The sequence below is a fragment of the Archocentrus centrarchus genome, chromosome 24 (assembly GCF_007364275.1).
Source record: "Archocentrus centrarchus isolate MPI-CPG fArcCen1 chromosome 24, fArcCen1, whole genome shotgun sequence".
Lineage (NCBI taxonomy): Eukaryota > Metazoa > Chordata > Actinopteri > Cichliformes > Cichlidae > Archocentrus > Archocentrus centrarchus.
In genome coordinates this window covers 28,567,550-28,584,128 of record NC_044369.1, presented here as the reverse complement: position 1 = coordinate 28,584,128, position 16,579 = coordinate 28,567,550, and the positions used below count along the sequence as shown (strand labels likewise).

At 39.9% G+C, this 16,579-nt stretch overlaps 1 protein-coding gene across 5 annotated transcripts in view; it reads left to right on the top strand.

Annotated features, from left to right (window-relative positions):
- The window catches only part of cdk19 (cyclin dependent kinase 19), a 91,719-nt gene that overhangs the window by 58,261 nt on the left and 16,879 nt on the right, over positions 1-16,579 (top strand). For all 5 annotated transcript variants that reach the window (XM_030721377.1, XM_030721378.1, XM_030721375.1 and 2 more), the window contains exons 3-5: positions 2,557-2,667; positions 4,832-4,972; positions 16,382-16,439. In XM_030721377.1, the coding sequence (XP_030577237.1) occupies positions 2,557-2,667; positions 4,832-4,972; positions 16,382-16,439 (310 nt within the window). The remainder of the gene's footprint in view (positions 1-2,556; positions 2,668-4,831; positions 4,973-16,381; positions 16,440-16,579) is intronic.

Genomic DNA, 16,579 nt, shown 5'->3' with positions numbered 1-16,579 from the left:
TGGCTGGGGAGAAGGAAGCCTGGGCTTCTCTGCTTAGGCTGCTGCCCCCGCGACCTGGCCCCAGATAAATGGAAGAAAATGGATGGATGGACTCAAGGTTAAAGATAATAAAGGTGAAGGTTTCACCATTACCTTTTCCTGTTACAAGCATGTGCCAAAGGTTTAATACTCAACGGAACATGTTTGTATGCTTGAGGGCTGACAAACACATTGGAGGCATTTTCTTTTTTGTTTTCCAAAGCATATTTTTCTCAAGAGTATGGCTTGTGCTGTTTGCTAATCTAGACTGATAAAGTTATAGAGAAAACAGTTACTTCAAGTTATTGCAGTTAAAGGTGGTTCTACAAGCTTTTGAATCATGGGGTATATTTAGTTTTTCACAGGGCTGCATAGAGTCCTTTGAGAACTTTCTTCTCCCACGTATAAATATTAAAAATATTCATATAGGATTTTTTTCTTTTTTTTTTTTAAGACTTGGATGCTTTACACGACAACTTAGGTACTGTGGGTAATATTAGTACAGTCCTGCTCAGAAAGTAGCTCTACAGTGTAACTGTGGTAGTGGACTTTGTGAAATTAGAGCCTTTCCCTGTGAGTCTCTGACCTAGTTTGAAAGCCGTGAGGTATTTTCTCAGCTTTAATTACTGTTGGAGTGTGAATTAGAGGGTTGAAGCTACATTCACCTCTGTTTCTGGTACGTGATAAACTACCTATGGTGGGCTTGTGTACTCATGACCATGTATCTGGCATTTAGTTCTCCATCTGTATTACTCCTCGGTACTGTACATTTCCTTCCTTTGTCACTTTTGGTTTCAGGTCAACCTTTGAATGCATCCGCCTCATCTTTTTCTCTGCATCTGATGTCGGTGAATTATAGTAAGAGTCGTGTTAGCTTTCGCTAATGAATAATTCATCCTGTAGGTGAGATACATTGTAAACTCTGCTTCCTCACTGACTGAAACACCCTGCAGACCTGTCTAAAGGGCATGATTGATTATAGATTATCTGTGATGGGTCAGCAAATAGCTTAGTGCAAATGGGGGTTTGTGAAATCAATGAGCCACTTTAAGCAGTGCTGCCTGTATGATGTGGAAGAGTGTGCACATTAGCCAGCACTGGAATATTTCACTGTACCCAGTAATCAAAAAATTAGTGCTTGAAATTTAAATATAAATGTCATTTTATTTGGAGACCATACCAAGTAAATGTGATTTAATGAATGATGTCTCCAGAGTTAGTTTATAAATTGAGCATTGATCATTTTTCTTAACAGCTTGCCCAGCTAAAGTGGGATTTATGCATCTGCGTTAAATCTGTGGGTATGCTGTATGTGTTAGAATGATTGTTATCTTTGCTCACTGATTACGAGGACTTGGGAGAACTAGATGACCGATGATTAGTCCACACAGATTGCTAACTTTGCATCTGTGTTGTATCAGAACTGAAAAAAGTGGGTATGTCCTTATAGCGGTCCTCTTTTCAAAGCTCTTAGCTTATTGATTGCCTGCATGTGACACAAATTGCAGCTACAAAATCAGAGGTTACATTCTCCATGAAATGCACTAGTAGAAAATAAATCGGAGAAGTAACTCACTGAATGCATGGCAGCCTATTCATCCCTTCAAATCTTTCCCAACGCGTCTCAGAGAGTGGGAGTGAGAGTTAATTCTCTGTGCTTACATTAGCTCCTTTTGTCCATTCAGGATGCATTTAAAAGCATGTTCAACTTTTTCTACAGTAGCATTTGATGAATAAAATTAGACAAAAGCTAATCATCTCATCATAGGAGAATTATGTGCTGCCTGGATGGCAGTCATTTATCATCCAGAGATATCATCCCATATTGGATGCACGACTGTTGAGTCACGTCCACACTGTGCAGAGTTATAGGCATAAGTTTTTCAAAGTGGCAGATGGGAATGATGTTGAAATGAGTATTTTGCATATAGAAGGCAAGCCAATCACTAATCCAGACATTGCTGGCAGACTGAGCTATAATCTCTACGGCACTGACATATTAAATGAGACATTTATCAGCTGCTGGGTGCCTCATTTCAGATATTAATTACCCTTTCTTTTGTGTCGAATGTCTCATCCATCCACAGTACTGTAAGGGGTTTTGCATAAGAGGCTCCAATTGGCTTATATTTAATTACCCGTCTCATCATTCCTTGTCTGTTTCAAATGCAGTTTAGGATTATTTAAGGCTGAGAACAGAAGACTGTTTGTTCTTGCGTTTTTATTATTATTACCTTTATTCCTCGGTTATACCTCCTTATTCCTCAAAGTAATTTTTGTCTTGCTGCAACCTGACTTTAGCTGTAGTTTGCAGTCTCCTTGTGGTATTTGCACGTGGCTCCTTCTTTCTGTTTTCTTGTAGCTGCAGAAGTTAAAATGTTTTCTTTCAGGAGCGCTTTTATTTCTTCCTTTTGTGCTTCCACCAATCATTAGGCCAACATCAGATGAGTACAAGTATGGGGCATGCCAACGCACAAAAACTGGCATTAAAGAAAATGTAATCACACACTAATCAGACTTTTCTGCTGTGCGTTGCAGCTGCTCCGAGAACTGAAACACCCAAATGTGATCGCCCTTCAGAAAGTGTTCCTGTCCCACAGCGACAGAAAGGTCTGGCTCCTCTTTGACTACGCTGAACACGATTTGTGGGTGAGTCTCTGCACCGCTGCTGCATATGCAAGAGCTGCTCATATTATTAATGTGTGACAGAAAACTTTCACTGAAATCTGCAGCAAATGTTGTGCTGCTGGTACAGAGACGGGGCACTAAACTGTTAATGTTGTAATATAAGTGACTGCTGCAGTGTCTCTGAATTGTTAAAATGTACTTTATTTGTTGATGACACTTATTTGTATTGCTCTGGGAAAAGTGTGGCACAACTTCTGAATTCAGTGAAAACCAAATATAATATTTGGTAACAAAGTATAAAGTCAAAATGAAGAATGAATAATGTTGAAACAAAGTGTCTGAAGATTCGTTTTTGCTTGACTGACTACAAATTTTGTTGGAAAACTCCTGAATGTAAAATGTCTAAATTATTGCATTACAATATAAAACTAAATCTTGAATCACAAATCAATATATTTACCTTTTAATTCCCTCCATGCACTACCTAACATGGAGGTTTTGGGAATGAATATTAAATCATCACTAATCCAGTAACCAATAACTAATCCGATTCATATGCTGCGGAGAAAAGCTATGAGAACTGTAAGTGGATTGGATTTGTGTTAACCACCCAAAGTGATTATGTGGGCATGCACGTGCTTTAAACAGTAACCGGCTTTGTTCCTGTGGTCAGAGGCAGTTTGAAATGAGAAAGAAAATGTTTGTGTAAAAAGCAGAATGAATATGTAATGTATATCTGTCAAAGGGCTAAACTTATGGAACAGTTGTGATGAAATAAAAAAGATGGTAAACAAATGTAAAACTAAGGCATGATAATCATTTGTTTTTTAAGAAACACTTTAATTAACCCATTTGAGAAATTCTTAATCTGTATTTTTTATGATTTATTTTTTACTGCAGTCTAGTTGGGAAAGTGTTGCCATTTAAATCATGTTTTAAAAGCATGTAAATATCGTGCTGAAATAAAAATTATTATAATTAGTTACTGTTTAACTATATAACTGTGTAAATTTGATCTACCTGCAGGTGATCCACCTGACTGTAGACTCATATTTGTACAATAATATATGTACTGAATAGTATTAGCTTATTGCTGCATATTCATATGAACAAATATGTTTTTGCTGTAACTTGTGCACCCCAGGATACTCCAAAATAAGTTTTAACAATAGTAGCCAGTCATGTGTCAGTACAAAGTGTCCCTAATTTACCAAATGCATTGTCATTTATTTGAATTCAGTCATCACACATTACACAGGCAGAGTTGACGTTGTTAATTTAACCCCAGCTGTAGAAATACGTCTTTTAATCCCCTTTTTTTTGGGTGAAATTTCAGATTATTATTATTGTAAACCAAATGATTCAAAATGATTATGTTAACGTGCAGCGTGTGATCAGGGTAACCAGCCTTGTTAGTGCATTTTGGTGCTTTTTGGTCGTAACACTTTAGTGATATTTAAAGGTCCCCACAATTCCACACAAAAGAAAAAATTAGGAAATATGAGTGAGCTATGAATTATATGCAATACCTTAAAGACTAATACATTTCTTGTTTTATGCAGAAAAGCTAAAAACTTTATATTTTTTCCTTTATTGTAGTCCGTGTGTCTTCTTTGTGTTGTGTTGACCTAGAAATTTACAAACTATTTCAGTTTTTACATTATATTTTTTTTATTTCCGTATATCTTCCATATATTAAAAAGTAAAGTAAAAAGCTTCAGACCAATCACTGATCCCTGTGGTACCCCACAGATAACCTTCCTAATCCTGTGTCATTGATTGCTCACAATGCTATTTTCCAAAGAATGTTTCAACATGGTAGAAGCTCTTCCTGGGAAGAGCTTCTACCATGTTGAAACATTCTAACGTCCTCAAAAATTGACTAGGACCTATTGTATCACAAACTTCCTGCATGTCAGGCAACTTCACACTTTTTGATGCTGTTCCCTTCTAGACGTGACCTATTGCTGAAGCGGGCAGTAAGTTTAACACGTCAAGCTGCTTGCTGATGGCTGTTGGTTGATTTTCCAACTTGGTCTAACCTGGTCCGAAAAGGTTTTAAGCAAAATCGCAATACACAGGAAACATGGAGGAGTTTTATGTGTGCTTGTTTGTTGTAAATGTTGTGTTTACACCATCTGACGAGGCATGCATAAGTGAGGTGAACCCTTTCTTTGCTTCGCAGCACATCATCAAGTTTCACCGTGCCTCCAAGGCCAATAAGAAGCCCATGCAGCTGCCCCGAGGGATGGTGAAGTCTCTCCTGTATCAGATTCTGGATGGGATCCATTACCTCCATGCCAACTGGGTGCTCCACAGGGATCTGGTGAGGAGCTATATTAGCTTTACTGCTCCAGTTTCCTTTTCCAGACACTCACCTACTCCAGTGCACGTTTCCAAAGGCATTGTGATTAACCACGTGATTAAAATTGACAAAATGAAATGGAAAAAAAAAAACTTATAATAGGCTTGAAAAAAACACCAAAACACAAACATAACACCTGTGCTGCATATGTTTCAAACAGGATGTCCATATAACTGTAAGTTAAAGTGTTTTTGTATTGTAGTTTCTTATATCTTAGACATACCAAGCACCCCAGCACCACCACCACCACCTATTTTTATAAACCAAAAAAATATATCTGCAAATACTAAAATGAATAAAAACAAAATGTAAAATAAAAACTAAGCTGGACCAAGGCAAGCAAAACTGCTCTCTCATCTGGCTAAAACTAAGCAGTTTGAAAAAGAAAAAAAATGCTAAAATAAATTGATGTCTCAGATTTATTGTTACCCAGGGGAGTAACAATGCCAGTATCAGCCATGTGCAAGAAAAATCATGACATTTAACAAAGCAAAACAGTCTAACTATCTTACTATTTAGAATAAAAATATGGAAAATAATCTCTAACCTCCTGTCTGAAGGTTAGGCACTCTGCTACATCAGAACGAAACGATAACACTCTCTGCTGCTCAAGGCTTTTCACACAGAACCATCCAACGAAGCAGCGCGGTGTTATTTCAGTGCCTTCATTGTTATGTCTCCATGTGATGTATTATTATGATTTTAATTGTTGGAAGGAGGAGAATGTCCTGAACTCTGAATGCGTTCTGACTCCTGTCTAGCCTTTAACCTGGCTGCGACACGTGTGTGGTTCCTGTGGGAGTCTCTTCTCCTCGCTTTTCCCACAGCGCTTTGCTTCATCAGAGATTTCATTCTTTCCAGTTCAACGTGAGGTTGGAGCTAGAATACTTTGTATCAATAAAGTTAAAGGTTGAAGTTATGCTGCCTGACTGAACCAGAGTTGCTACATTTAGGTTTGCCTAACCCCACTTTACACAGGCAACCTGCAACAGTGACAAAACATTTTAATTGTATTATTAAACTGATTAATAAAAATCATCCGCTGTGTACAGTACCCAGAATGCAACCTGACTTCTGACTGTCTGTTGGTACAAGCTGGTTATATAACGAGAAGAACAAAATCAGGCACCGTCTTAGAAAACAGATCTGTCACATGTAAAATAAAGAAAAAAGCAGAACTGGAGCAGTTTCCTTTTTCTCAGTCAGATGTGAATCTGACTGTGCACTGCAGACTCCCACAGCCCATCTGAATGTGCCACACCCCTGCCTCTCTCTCTGTCTCCCTGCATCTGTCACTCCCCAGCGAGGACCATGTGTGCCTTTGCTTGTGGATGAAAAAGTATAATTAACCAAACAGCAGATTATGTAGTGAAACTTTGATTTGATTACTACCATCACCGCTTTGACGTCAGATCGGCCGCACTGAGGCCTTTTCCAGATAATGCTCTGGTGAGACGGCTGATTGAGATTATACAGTCTGAGTGAAAGTTAGCTAAGCTTGTGGCTGTAGATAAATGAGGTTCAGAAGTCAAAGGGCAGAACTGCCACAAAGTTCAAGCTTCTGGCTGCTCACTGGGATCCGTCTTCTTTATGTCTGGTTGTTGACGCTTATGTAATCCTAAACAATCCTTTGTGGTCATGTGGTGGCCTGACGGCACATTATGTAAACCTGGGCGGATCAAGGAGCCGTTCCAGTCTATTGGTGATTTTAGATGATCCATTGGGGCACCTTTAATGGGCGCTTTCTTGACAGCAAATAGTTAAAAAGCTGCCAGTATTGATTTATTATTAGCAAATATTTTTGACTCCACTGTAGTCATGGTGCATATTTGTAAGTAGGGCTGCTGAGCTGAAATGTTAGGTGACTCTCAGCTTTGAGGGGTTCAGATGGTAAGTTAAGGAAGACTTAACTTAACACTTAGTGCGGACTCACAGCTTGTGATCAGGGTAACCAGCCTTGTTAGTGCATATGGTGCTTTTTGGTCATAAAACTGTTGAATTTAGTGATATTTAAAGGTCCCCACAATTCCACATAAAAGAAAAAATAAGGATGTATGAATTATATGCAATAGCTTAAGGACTAATACAGTCCTTGTTTTATGCAGAAAAGCTAAAAAGAAATTATTTTTTTACTTTATTATAGACCGTGTGTCTTCTTTGTGTTGTGTTGACCTAGAAATTTTATTATACAAACTCTTTCAGTTTTACATCATCATTTTTCAGTTCAATATATCTTTCATAATTTCCCCCCCAAAAAATCAAAATTTAGTTTACTTAAAATCATTTAATAATACATTTAATAATAGAATTGATTAAAATGAAGCCAAATTTGAGGGATTTCCATGTCCCATTCAAGTAACTGTAAATTACACACAAAAAAGTTTCAGACCAATCACTGATCCCTGGGGTACCCCACAGGTAACCTTCCTTATCCTGACAAAGTATCATTAATTTGCTCACAATGCTATTTTCCAAATAGGTTTTCAACATGGTAGAAGCTCTTCCTCTTATCATTCTCCTCCAACTTCCTCAAAAATTGACTAGGACCTATTGTATCACAAACTTCCTGCATGTCAGGCAACTTCACACTTTTTGGTGCTGTTCCCTTCTAGATGTGACCTACTGCTGAAGTAGGTGGTAAGTTTAACTTTCAGCTTTGAGGGGTTCAGATGGTAAGTTAAGGAAGTCTTTTGTGAGTCCAGTGAACACTCAACACGGCTCCATGTTACATGCACAGATCACCTGAAATGATAAAACCAAATGTAGGAAACTGTCACAGTTGCTACTAGTTAATTTTCTGTCGGCCGACTAACTGCTGGGATTCATGTCTGGGTGCTGTAGAAATTTGTGGTGCATCAGTCAAGAGAAGATAATTAATTTTGTTTCCAGACAAACAGTCATGTTATGGTTCCTCACGTCTGTTTGTCCTGTAGACAGGCTGCTGACGTAGTCATAGTTACATGCTTAAAAATAAAAATAAAAAAAACAAAAGAGCTTCTGTAAATGAGAAAATCGAAAGTCCCAGCATAGCTGTAGTGTTGTCAAAAACACTGAAAACCGTCCACAGCAGTAGTTGCTTTGTCTGTGCTTTTTTTTGTCCTTTGATTTTCTTTTTGCGCTCCTCATCCTGTTCAAGCCAACTCAACCAGTAACCAATCAGCATTCAGTCTACACACGGTGTCATCGCTGAGGGTGATGCACCGCTGCCACCGTCTCCATAGACTCTGCATCGTCTGTGTGCTTAGTCCTACATTAACACCGGACCATAAACCCCCCGACTCTATATGTGAGATGTTCACATTACTCAACAGAAAAATACCATTATGTTGTACACAGTGGCCTTTGCCTTGGTTGTCAGGTGTCTTAGCATCAGACAACTCCAACAAATCAGAATTCTTCATGTAAATCTTATACAGCAGATAATTTAGATAAGCATAAAAAAATCCAGCAGAATAAGCAGAGATGTCCACACACCGAGCCACCTTCTCCCAACTCTTCTGGGGAGCACACAAGCTAGCTGAGAAGGCACTCTAAACCCATTCCCATAAGTTTAGATGATTGTTTTGCATTACACGTCGAGTACTGCAGGATTGCTGTATCGCAGTACTGTTGTTATTGTGGACAACATATTGTAACAGAATGGTCTCATGATTTACTCTGTGATCGCAGAAAAAAACACACAAACCTTGCTCTTTGGGTTTGTGTCTGCTTGCTAGCATTAAAGTACCAGTTTTTAACTTAATACACAGGGAGCTTCAGCTTCTCTGTAAACTTAATGTAATGAGCAGGTTTAAGTTACTGCTGATCGAACCCAAACAGCAGCTTTACATCAGCAAATAATAATTGTTTTCATTATTTGATCACTGCGTGAGATATTAGAGCTACTGATGATAGGCTGTGCTGTAGGGTGTCTGTGTGTGTAAACCAGCACACCTCCATCCAATCATGGCAATGGAAAAGCACTCACACAGTGCCAGTATGGCTTTACTAGTCTCTGTTGCACACAGCAGTTGTCATATTCAGAAAAACACAGGTGTTAGTAATAACATTAATGCCGGCTCTGTGCTGAGCGAGTACAGTCAGCTCTTAAAAGAATGTATGTAAGCTGTGTGGTTGTTTGGCTCCCTAAAGGTCACACCACTCTTATCTGTGCACCAACATTTCCGGCCTCACAATTATTTTCACTGCAGCCGTTATGTTGCTGTCTCTTTGCCAGGGCTTCCTGCCATTGTGGCCACACAGCCTCACTCATATATTTCGCCCTTGGTTCTTGTCATCGGTGAGATTACCGTCTCTTTGTGCAGGTGCCTGGCTTTGTGTCGGTTCTCTGCGTGGGCGTGAGCAAATGAAAAGAAAGGAGCTGCTCGTAGCAAACATGCTGCTACGAATCTCCCCAAGGCATCTTACTTCTGTCAAAGTTGATATGAAAGTCTTCCCATGAATTAGGTTGTTAATACATGCGAGGGGAGGGGCAGACATTTATTGTGCCACATGGGGAATGACGCTCCTGTCACTACATCTTCAACGGCTGCAGTAGTTCTGCTGTTACATAATCATGTCTTTGTGCTTGTGTTTAGCATGCTCTGCCTCCCTGGAATCATCCATGTGCTTTGCATTGCACTTTCACAAAGCCCCCGTCCGCCATTTACTCGTCCCCACACACACACACACACACACTCAAACCAGAGGTGCTTGCCGGGTTATGTAAGATGATGTCAAGCCCACTGCCCTGCATGGCTGGCTGAGTCAAGAACCTGATTTAGCAGCTCTGCAGGCCAAAGCAAAAGGCATGCACCTCAGCGGACTGTACCAACAATTGCTTAAGAGAGGGGTGGTGCATGTTAGGATATTACTGAAGGTCATCTGTTGTTGCAGAGTATCCACTAGTGGTATGCTACATATGCTTATTACTGTGTGGGTGGCTGTAAGAAAGTAGTCATGCCGGGTCTGGCATGCTACATGACCACACTTTTAGCTTCAAAGTGGCTAAAGTGACTAGAAGTGGGGAAGAGAAAACCATATGTGCTGCACTGAGAAGTCTGAAACACTTTGCTTTAGTTTTCATTACGTTGTGCATAGATACACATTGTTATGAGCAAAATAACCATTCACATTTGAATTCTCTTCAGGTAGCAAGTTTCCTGCTCGTAGCCTCAGATTACTCCTATCACTACCAGCAGATGTATTTAATCCAGTGACACGAGTAAAACTATGTATGTGTACATCTGTAAACAAGCAAGGCAGAAAATAGGCTTTTTTCACAGCATCTGTGCAGCTCTGCACTTAAGAGGGAGTGCTGCAGTTTATTTCTACATTTATCTAAGATTATTTAATAATGGGAAGATATTGTTATTGTATTAACTTTTAAGATTTTAGTAGTATGTATTTTCAAAATATTTGGGCTACCAAAAATTGCATGCACTTAGTTCTACCGGGTTTATATTTGGATCATTTTGTATCATATTTCTTTAAAATAAGAGCTTCGTGACTGATTGGTTGGTGACTCCCGTTGGTAAGACTGATTGGTTGAATGCACACTGTTTGAATAAATATTTGCTGTAGGTCAGATGGACTTATTATACTTATTATATCTCTCGGCTGTCCTGGGAACGCCTTGGGGTCCCCCCGGATGAGCTGGAGGAGGTGGCTGGGGAGAGGGAAGCCTGGGCTTCTCTGCTTAGGCTCCTGCCCCTGCGACCCGGCCCCGGATAAGCAGAGGAGAATGGATGGATGGATGGAAGGTCAGATGGACTTCAAAATCAAACATCCTTGTTTTGAAGCCTTAATTTCAATTAGTGTCAGTTAAATATGACAGCTACAGCTGTATTTTCTGATCTCACAGTGCTCATTGAATTTTTATACTTAAGGACTCTTAATTCAAGTTACAACATTGTGCAGTGTGACAGTAGCCACACACACAAAATCAGTGAAGGGCAGGAAGTTTGATCATCCTAAATAACTTAAACATAAAAAGAACTAGTTGTTTAAAGGGTCCTTCACCCACAGTTGGTGGGTGTATTCTAGTTGTGTGCCACTTCTCTTTTACACATTGTAGGTAAGACACTACCAAAAAGGACATGCATTTTTTTTTCTGTTTTTATTGTGTGTTTCCTCACATTGTGTTGTAGTGTTACTGGACTTTAGTTTATCAGCATTTTAACAAAGCTCACCACATTAAACATACAGTGGGGCAAAAAAAAGTATTTAGTCATTCACTGATTGTGCAAGTTATTCTACATAAAAAGATGAGACAGGTCTGTAATTCCCATCATAGGTACACTTCAACTATGAGAGGCAAAATGAGAAAAAAATTCAGGAAATCGCATTGTAGGATTTTTAAAGAATTTATTTAATAAGTATTTGGTCAGTAACAAAAGTTCAACTCAGTACTTTGTCACATAACTGTTGTTGGCAATGACAAAGGTCAAACATTTCCTGAAAGTCTTCACCAGGTTTGCACACACTGTAGCTGGTATTTTGGCCCCTTCCTCCATGCAGATCTCCTCTAGAGCAGTGATGTTTTGGAGCTGTTGCTGGGCAACACAGACTTTCAACTCCCTCCACAAATTTTCTATGGGGTTGAGGTCTGGAAACTGGCTAGGCCACTTCAGGACCTTGAAATGCTTCTTACGGAGCCACTCCTTCATTGCCCGAGTGGTGTGTTTGGGATCACTGTCATGCTGGAAGACCCAGCCATGTCCCATCTTCAATGCTCTCACTGATGGAAGGAGGTTTTGGCTTAACATCTCACATACATGGCCCTGTTCATTCTTCCCTTAACACGGATCAGTCGTCCTGTCCCCTTTGCAGAAAACAGCCCCAAAGCATGATGTTCCCTCCCCCATGCTCCAGAGTAGGTAAGCAACTGGGATGCAACTCAGCATTCTTCTTCCTCCAAACATGACGAGTTGAGTTTTTACCAAAAGGTTCTATTTTGGTTTCATCTGACCACATGATATTCTCCCAGTCCTCTTCTGGATCATCCATATGCTCTCTGGCAAACTTCAGACAGGCCTGGACGTGTACTGGTTTAAGCCGGGGGACACGCCTGGCACTGCAGGATTTGAGTCTCTCTCGGCGTAGTGTGTTACTGATGGTAGCCTTTGTTACTTTGGTCCCAGCTCTCTGCAGGTCATTCATCAGGTCGCTCTGTGTAGTTCTAGGATTTTTGCTCACCGCTCTCATGATCATTTTGACCTCACGGGATGAGATCTTGCGTGGGGCCCCAGATCGAAGGAGATTATCAGTGGTCTTGCATGTCTTCCATTTCCTTACAATTGCTCCCAAAGTTAATTTATTCACACCAACCTGCTTGCCTATTGTAGATTCACTCTTACTGGCCTAATGCAGGTCCACAATTTTCTTCCTGTTGTCCTTCAACAGCTCTTTGGTCTTGGCCATGGTTGAGTTTGGGGTCTGACTGTTTCAGGCTGTGGACAGGTGTCTTTTATACAGATGACGAGGTCAAACAGGTGCCATTAATACAGGTAACGAGTGGAGGACAGAAGAGCTTCTTAAAGAAGAAATTACAGGTCTGTGAGAGACAGAAATCTTGCTTGTTTGTTATTGACCAAATACTTATTTTCCACCACGATTTACAAATAAATTCTTAAGAAATCCTACAATGTGATTTCCTGGATGTTTTTTTCTCATTTTGCCTCTCATAGTTGAAGTGTACCTATGATGGGAATTACAGACCTCTCTCATCTTTCTCTGCAGGAGGACTGGCACAATCAGTGGCTGACTAAATACCTATTTTGCCCCACTGTAAACACGCTTCCTTTGTTAAATTAGGCATTCAGGACAGACGTGCATTTCCTCTATCTGAGTGATCTAGATTTAAATGATAATGTGAGTCAGGCTGGAATTCTTCAAGTTCACCCTCTCTGCTGCAGTACCAAATAAATTTCCTCATATTTTTATGGCTGACTTAATTACTTCTTCGTTTCATCAGACGGTGTGTTATTAACTCAGTCAGTTTACAGGTGATTGATGGCTAGTAGGCTTGAGTAATATCTCGTTATTGCAGCATTAGTATACCAAAGTACAATCTCTCTAAATGAGATTTCTTCCGCCTCACAGTTGCCAAGTGATGCCCATAGGGGTTGGGCTCTGTCACACCACAAACAAGCAGCACCAGAGTTATGATCCTGATCTGGCTCCATTTTGTTGGAACATGCACAGTGTTGTTTTTGTTAACGATGACAAAATTATTTCATTGATGACCCTTTTTTCATGACGATAACGAGATAAACATGGGTCTTTGATGACTAAAACACGACGAGACGTCTGTGAGTTTTCGTTGACGAGACGAAAAGGTTAATGGATGTTCCGTCAGTCATCCAAAATGCATGACACTGTGCTTGTTTCAAAGCATCCGGTCTCAAGTTCGTTTAATACTTTGATGAGAGTACAAAAGATTTATTTTATTACTTTGATTTAGAATGTTTGCTCTAGTTAAAGATAGCCTGATGTTGTATGGCGTCTGTTTTTTTTTTAATATAATATGCAACTTAATTGCTCTGGCAGACAAGGTCAAGCCATCCATTGTTTATATTTTGGGCATATGTATGTTCATTGCACAGCAAATTCTGAGAAATAAAGCCCCAATTGCTAAAGTGAGAATGTTTTTGTTTATTGCATTTTGGCGTAATTGATTTTCGTCCAAAAGACTAAGACTAAAACTAAAACTAAAATGGTTGCCAAAAACAACAATGAACGTGCGCCAAGCATCCAGTTTTTCTGAAGCCATATTTTAATACTACTGTATACTGCACTAATTGCACCTCTGCCTTAATAGCACATAGGGGATTCATTGTCTCGACACTTGGTTGTTGATGAGTCCTGTAGGCTGTGGCCTTTTGCTTTCAGCTTGTTTATCGGCTTGCCCACTCTCTTATGTAAGTGTGCCTCTAGTTCCTGAAGTGGCCTAGTTTTTGATACAAAGATGTAAATGATTTTGTAAAAGAGGACTGTATCCCTAAGGATTGGTTTTGCGGATCCTCTGTGGGGCAGAGAGTGTTTATTTCCCTTGGCTCCTGATCCATTTATGAAACTGTCCAAATGGAACTGATTATTTTCACTGGATGAATTTGAGGGGAAGTCTTAATTTGGGGGGTGTGAAAAACAATTTGGTGCATGCTTCACTAACTTTGGTGTGTATGCTAAACACTTCATTTATATAACATTTTACCTTTATGTTGCTCTGGTCTGCTGGTCTTTGAATCGGTCCAGTTGCACTCATGTTTACACTTCTCATCTTTTTCTTCCATTAGAAACAAATTTTTTTTTACCTCAGCCTTCATTTTTGCATGCTCATTTTGCATTTTGAAGGCACGGACACTCACTCAGGTCTTTTGCAGAACATTCAAGAGGCAGTGACTGTTATCCAAGCAACAAAAAATGAACATGTTCAGGGCGTGCATATTAATTCAGTTAGGCCTGTTTAGAATTTGAAAGAGGAGCTGGTGAGCCTGAACTCCTCGGGCCTTTGAAGAGACGCTTGTCTTTGTGTTTGCCGATCGTGGGGGTGTCATGTTGTGGGCATGAACAGGATACCTCATTATTAGTGCTGTTTCTATGGCAACAAAACATTTTTGCCAGGCGGATCTTAGTCTGCCAAGCCAGAGGGTTCACATTCGCTCAAACACCCAGGGAGGCTGTTTGACAACAAACGTCACTGCGTTCTACTGCATTCTACTGCATTCTACTGCATGAGAAGGTAAACTTCACAAACATGGGCCTTGTGATATTTTTCCCTTTCAGGGAATTCTCAGAGGTTTTCCTATTTGCTTCATATCCCTGGGTAACTTGGAGAATCAAACCACAGTACTTATAACCACAAATTATACGCAAGAAGTTTGGTCAGTGATTGGTTTGAAGAGCAGTGAGAAAATACATCAGTCTTAATGTGTTTGTGTCCTCGATGCACTCTGTGAGCCTTGTGGCAAAAGTCTCAACCGCACTTCCTCATGCTCCACATTCCTTTCCCAAGAGAAAAACGCAGATAACAGAATTTTCTTGTAAAAACTTGTACTCTCAAAGCTGTTACAGTGGATCCAGTGACTCTGTGCAACGTGAAAGCTGTTGTATGCCTTGGTAGACATCCAGCTTTCCTGGCCTCCTAATTCTACTCCGGTCAGTCTAATTTTCAGCTGGGGGAGTAAGCAACTGCTTTCAGCTAACAAGCTGATAAACCCAGCAAATGCTATAGAATGAACAGCTAGCTGTTGAAGAAAGTGGAGCATTTTAGCAGGTATATTTTCCCATGAGGAATGGCTTGAGAACAAATATGCCAGAAACACAAAAAAAATTATACATTTTCTTATCTACATGAAAAAAAGTCCATGTTGATTTTTAGTTTCCTGTGCTGCAGTAACTACTGTTATCTATCTATCTATCTATCTATCTATCTATCTATCTATCTATCTATCTATCTATCTATCTATCTATCTATCTATGTATCTATCTATCTATCTATGTATCATGTAGTTATAGCTAAGCTGATTGAGCTAATGACGTCATATACCTGGCTTTCAGTTACAGCAGGTAACAGTTTTAGCATTTAGGAACCACAGCAACTCAGTCACAAAGTGACAGAACATGTAACGAACAGAGCGGGAGTCCAAACCTCCTCTAGCATGAACATCAGCACAAAAAACGGCACTGGGAGCTTCATGGCATGGTTTCCACAGACAAGCAGTTCCTACAGGTGTAATATGTGCAGGTGGCCCCGTACCTTTTCCCATACAGTGCACTTGGACTGGTTATGTAGTATCAAAATTTAAGCATCTGAAACACAGTTTTTTCTTACAATTAGTCATCAGTGCTAATATTTGTAGTAAAACAGGTGACATCAATTAAAATAAATGATGCTTACCTGCCTAACATTTTTGGGCTAAGATGTTTTCTTGGTGGTTGCACAGAAAACGTGAACTCAACCTGCTGTCTTATTATTGTGAAATTAGGCACTACTCACTCACCCTAACAACTGATGTGGGATTTAAGACCAATATCAGTACTGATATTTGGTGATTTGAAAATTTGCAGCACGTTCCATTATGACTTTCATCCACATAAATGGCGACACATAGGTCGATAGACTAACACAGTCAGGTGCTTGAGCATGTTTGACCCCATCCTGGGTGTGTGATGTGTTGGCTTTTAAGTGCACTCTCACAAAATGACTCACTGACAGTCATGTGATTGTGTGGTTCAGTGACAAAACAGAACAGTCAATACATGCCACTGAACACATTTGTGCAAAGGGAAGCACTGATAATATCAGGGATATTACTAAACGTATTCTAAGTGCAACTGTGTGAGCACTGAATGATTTACCTCGTTATTCTCTGTCTCTTTCTCCCACAGAAACCAGCGAACATCCTGGTGATGGGCGAAGGCCCCGAACGAGGACGAGTTAAAATAGGTAAAATAGATTTTTAAAAACCATTGTTTAAACTGCTTGATTGATGCAGGCTCAAAACTTTCACAATCTGTAGTTACATGTATCAGCATGACAGTGGACCAATGAGATTGCTGACTTGTTTCATTGTCTGATAGCGACGC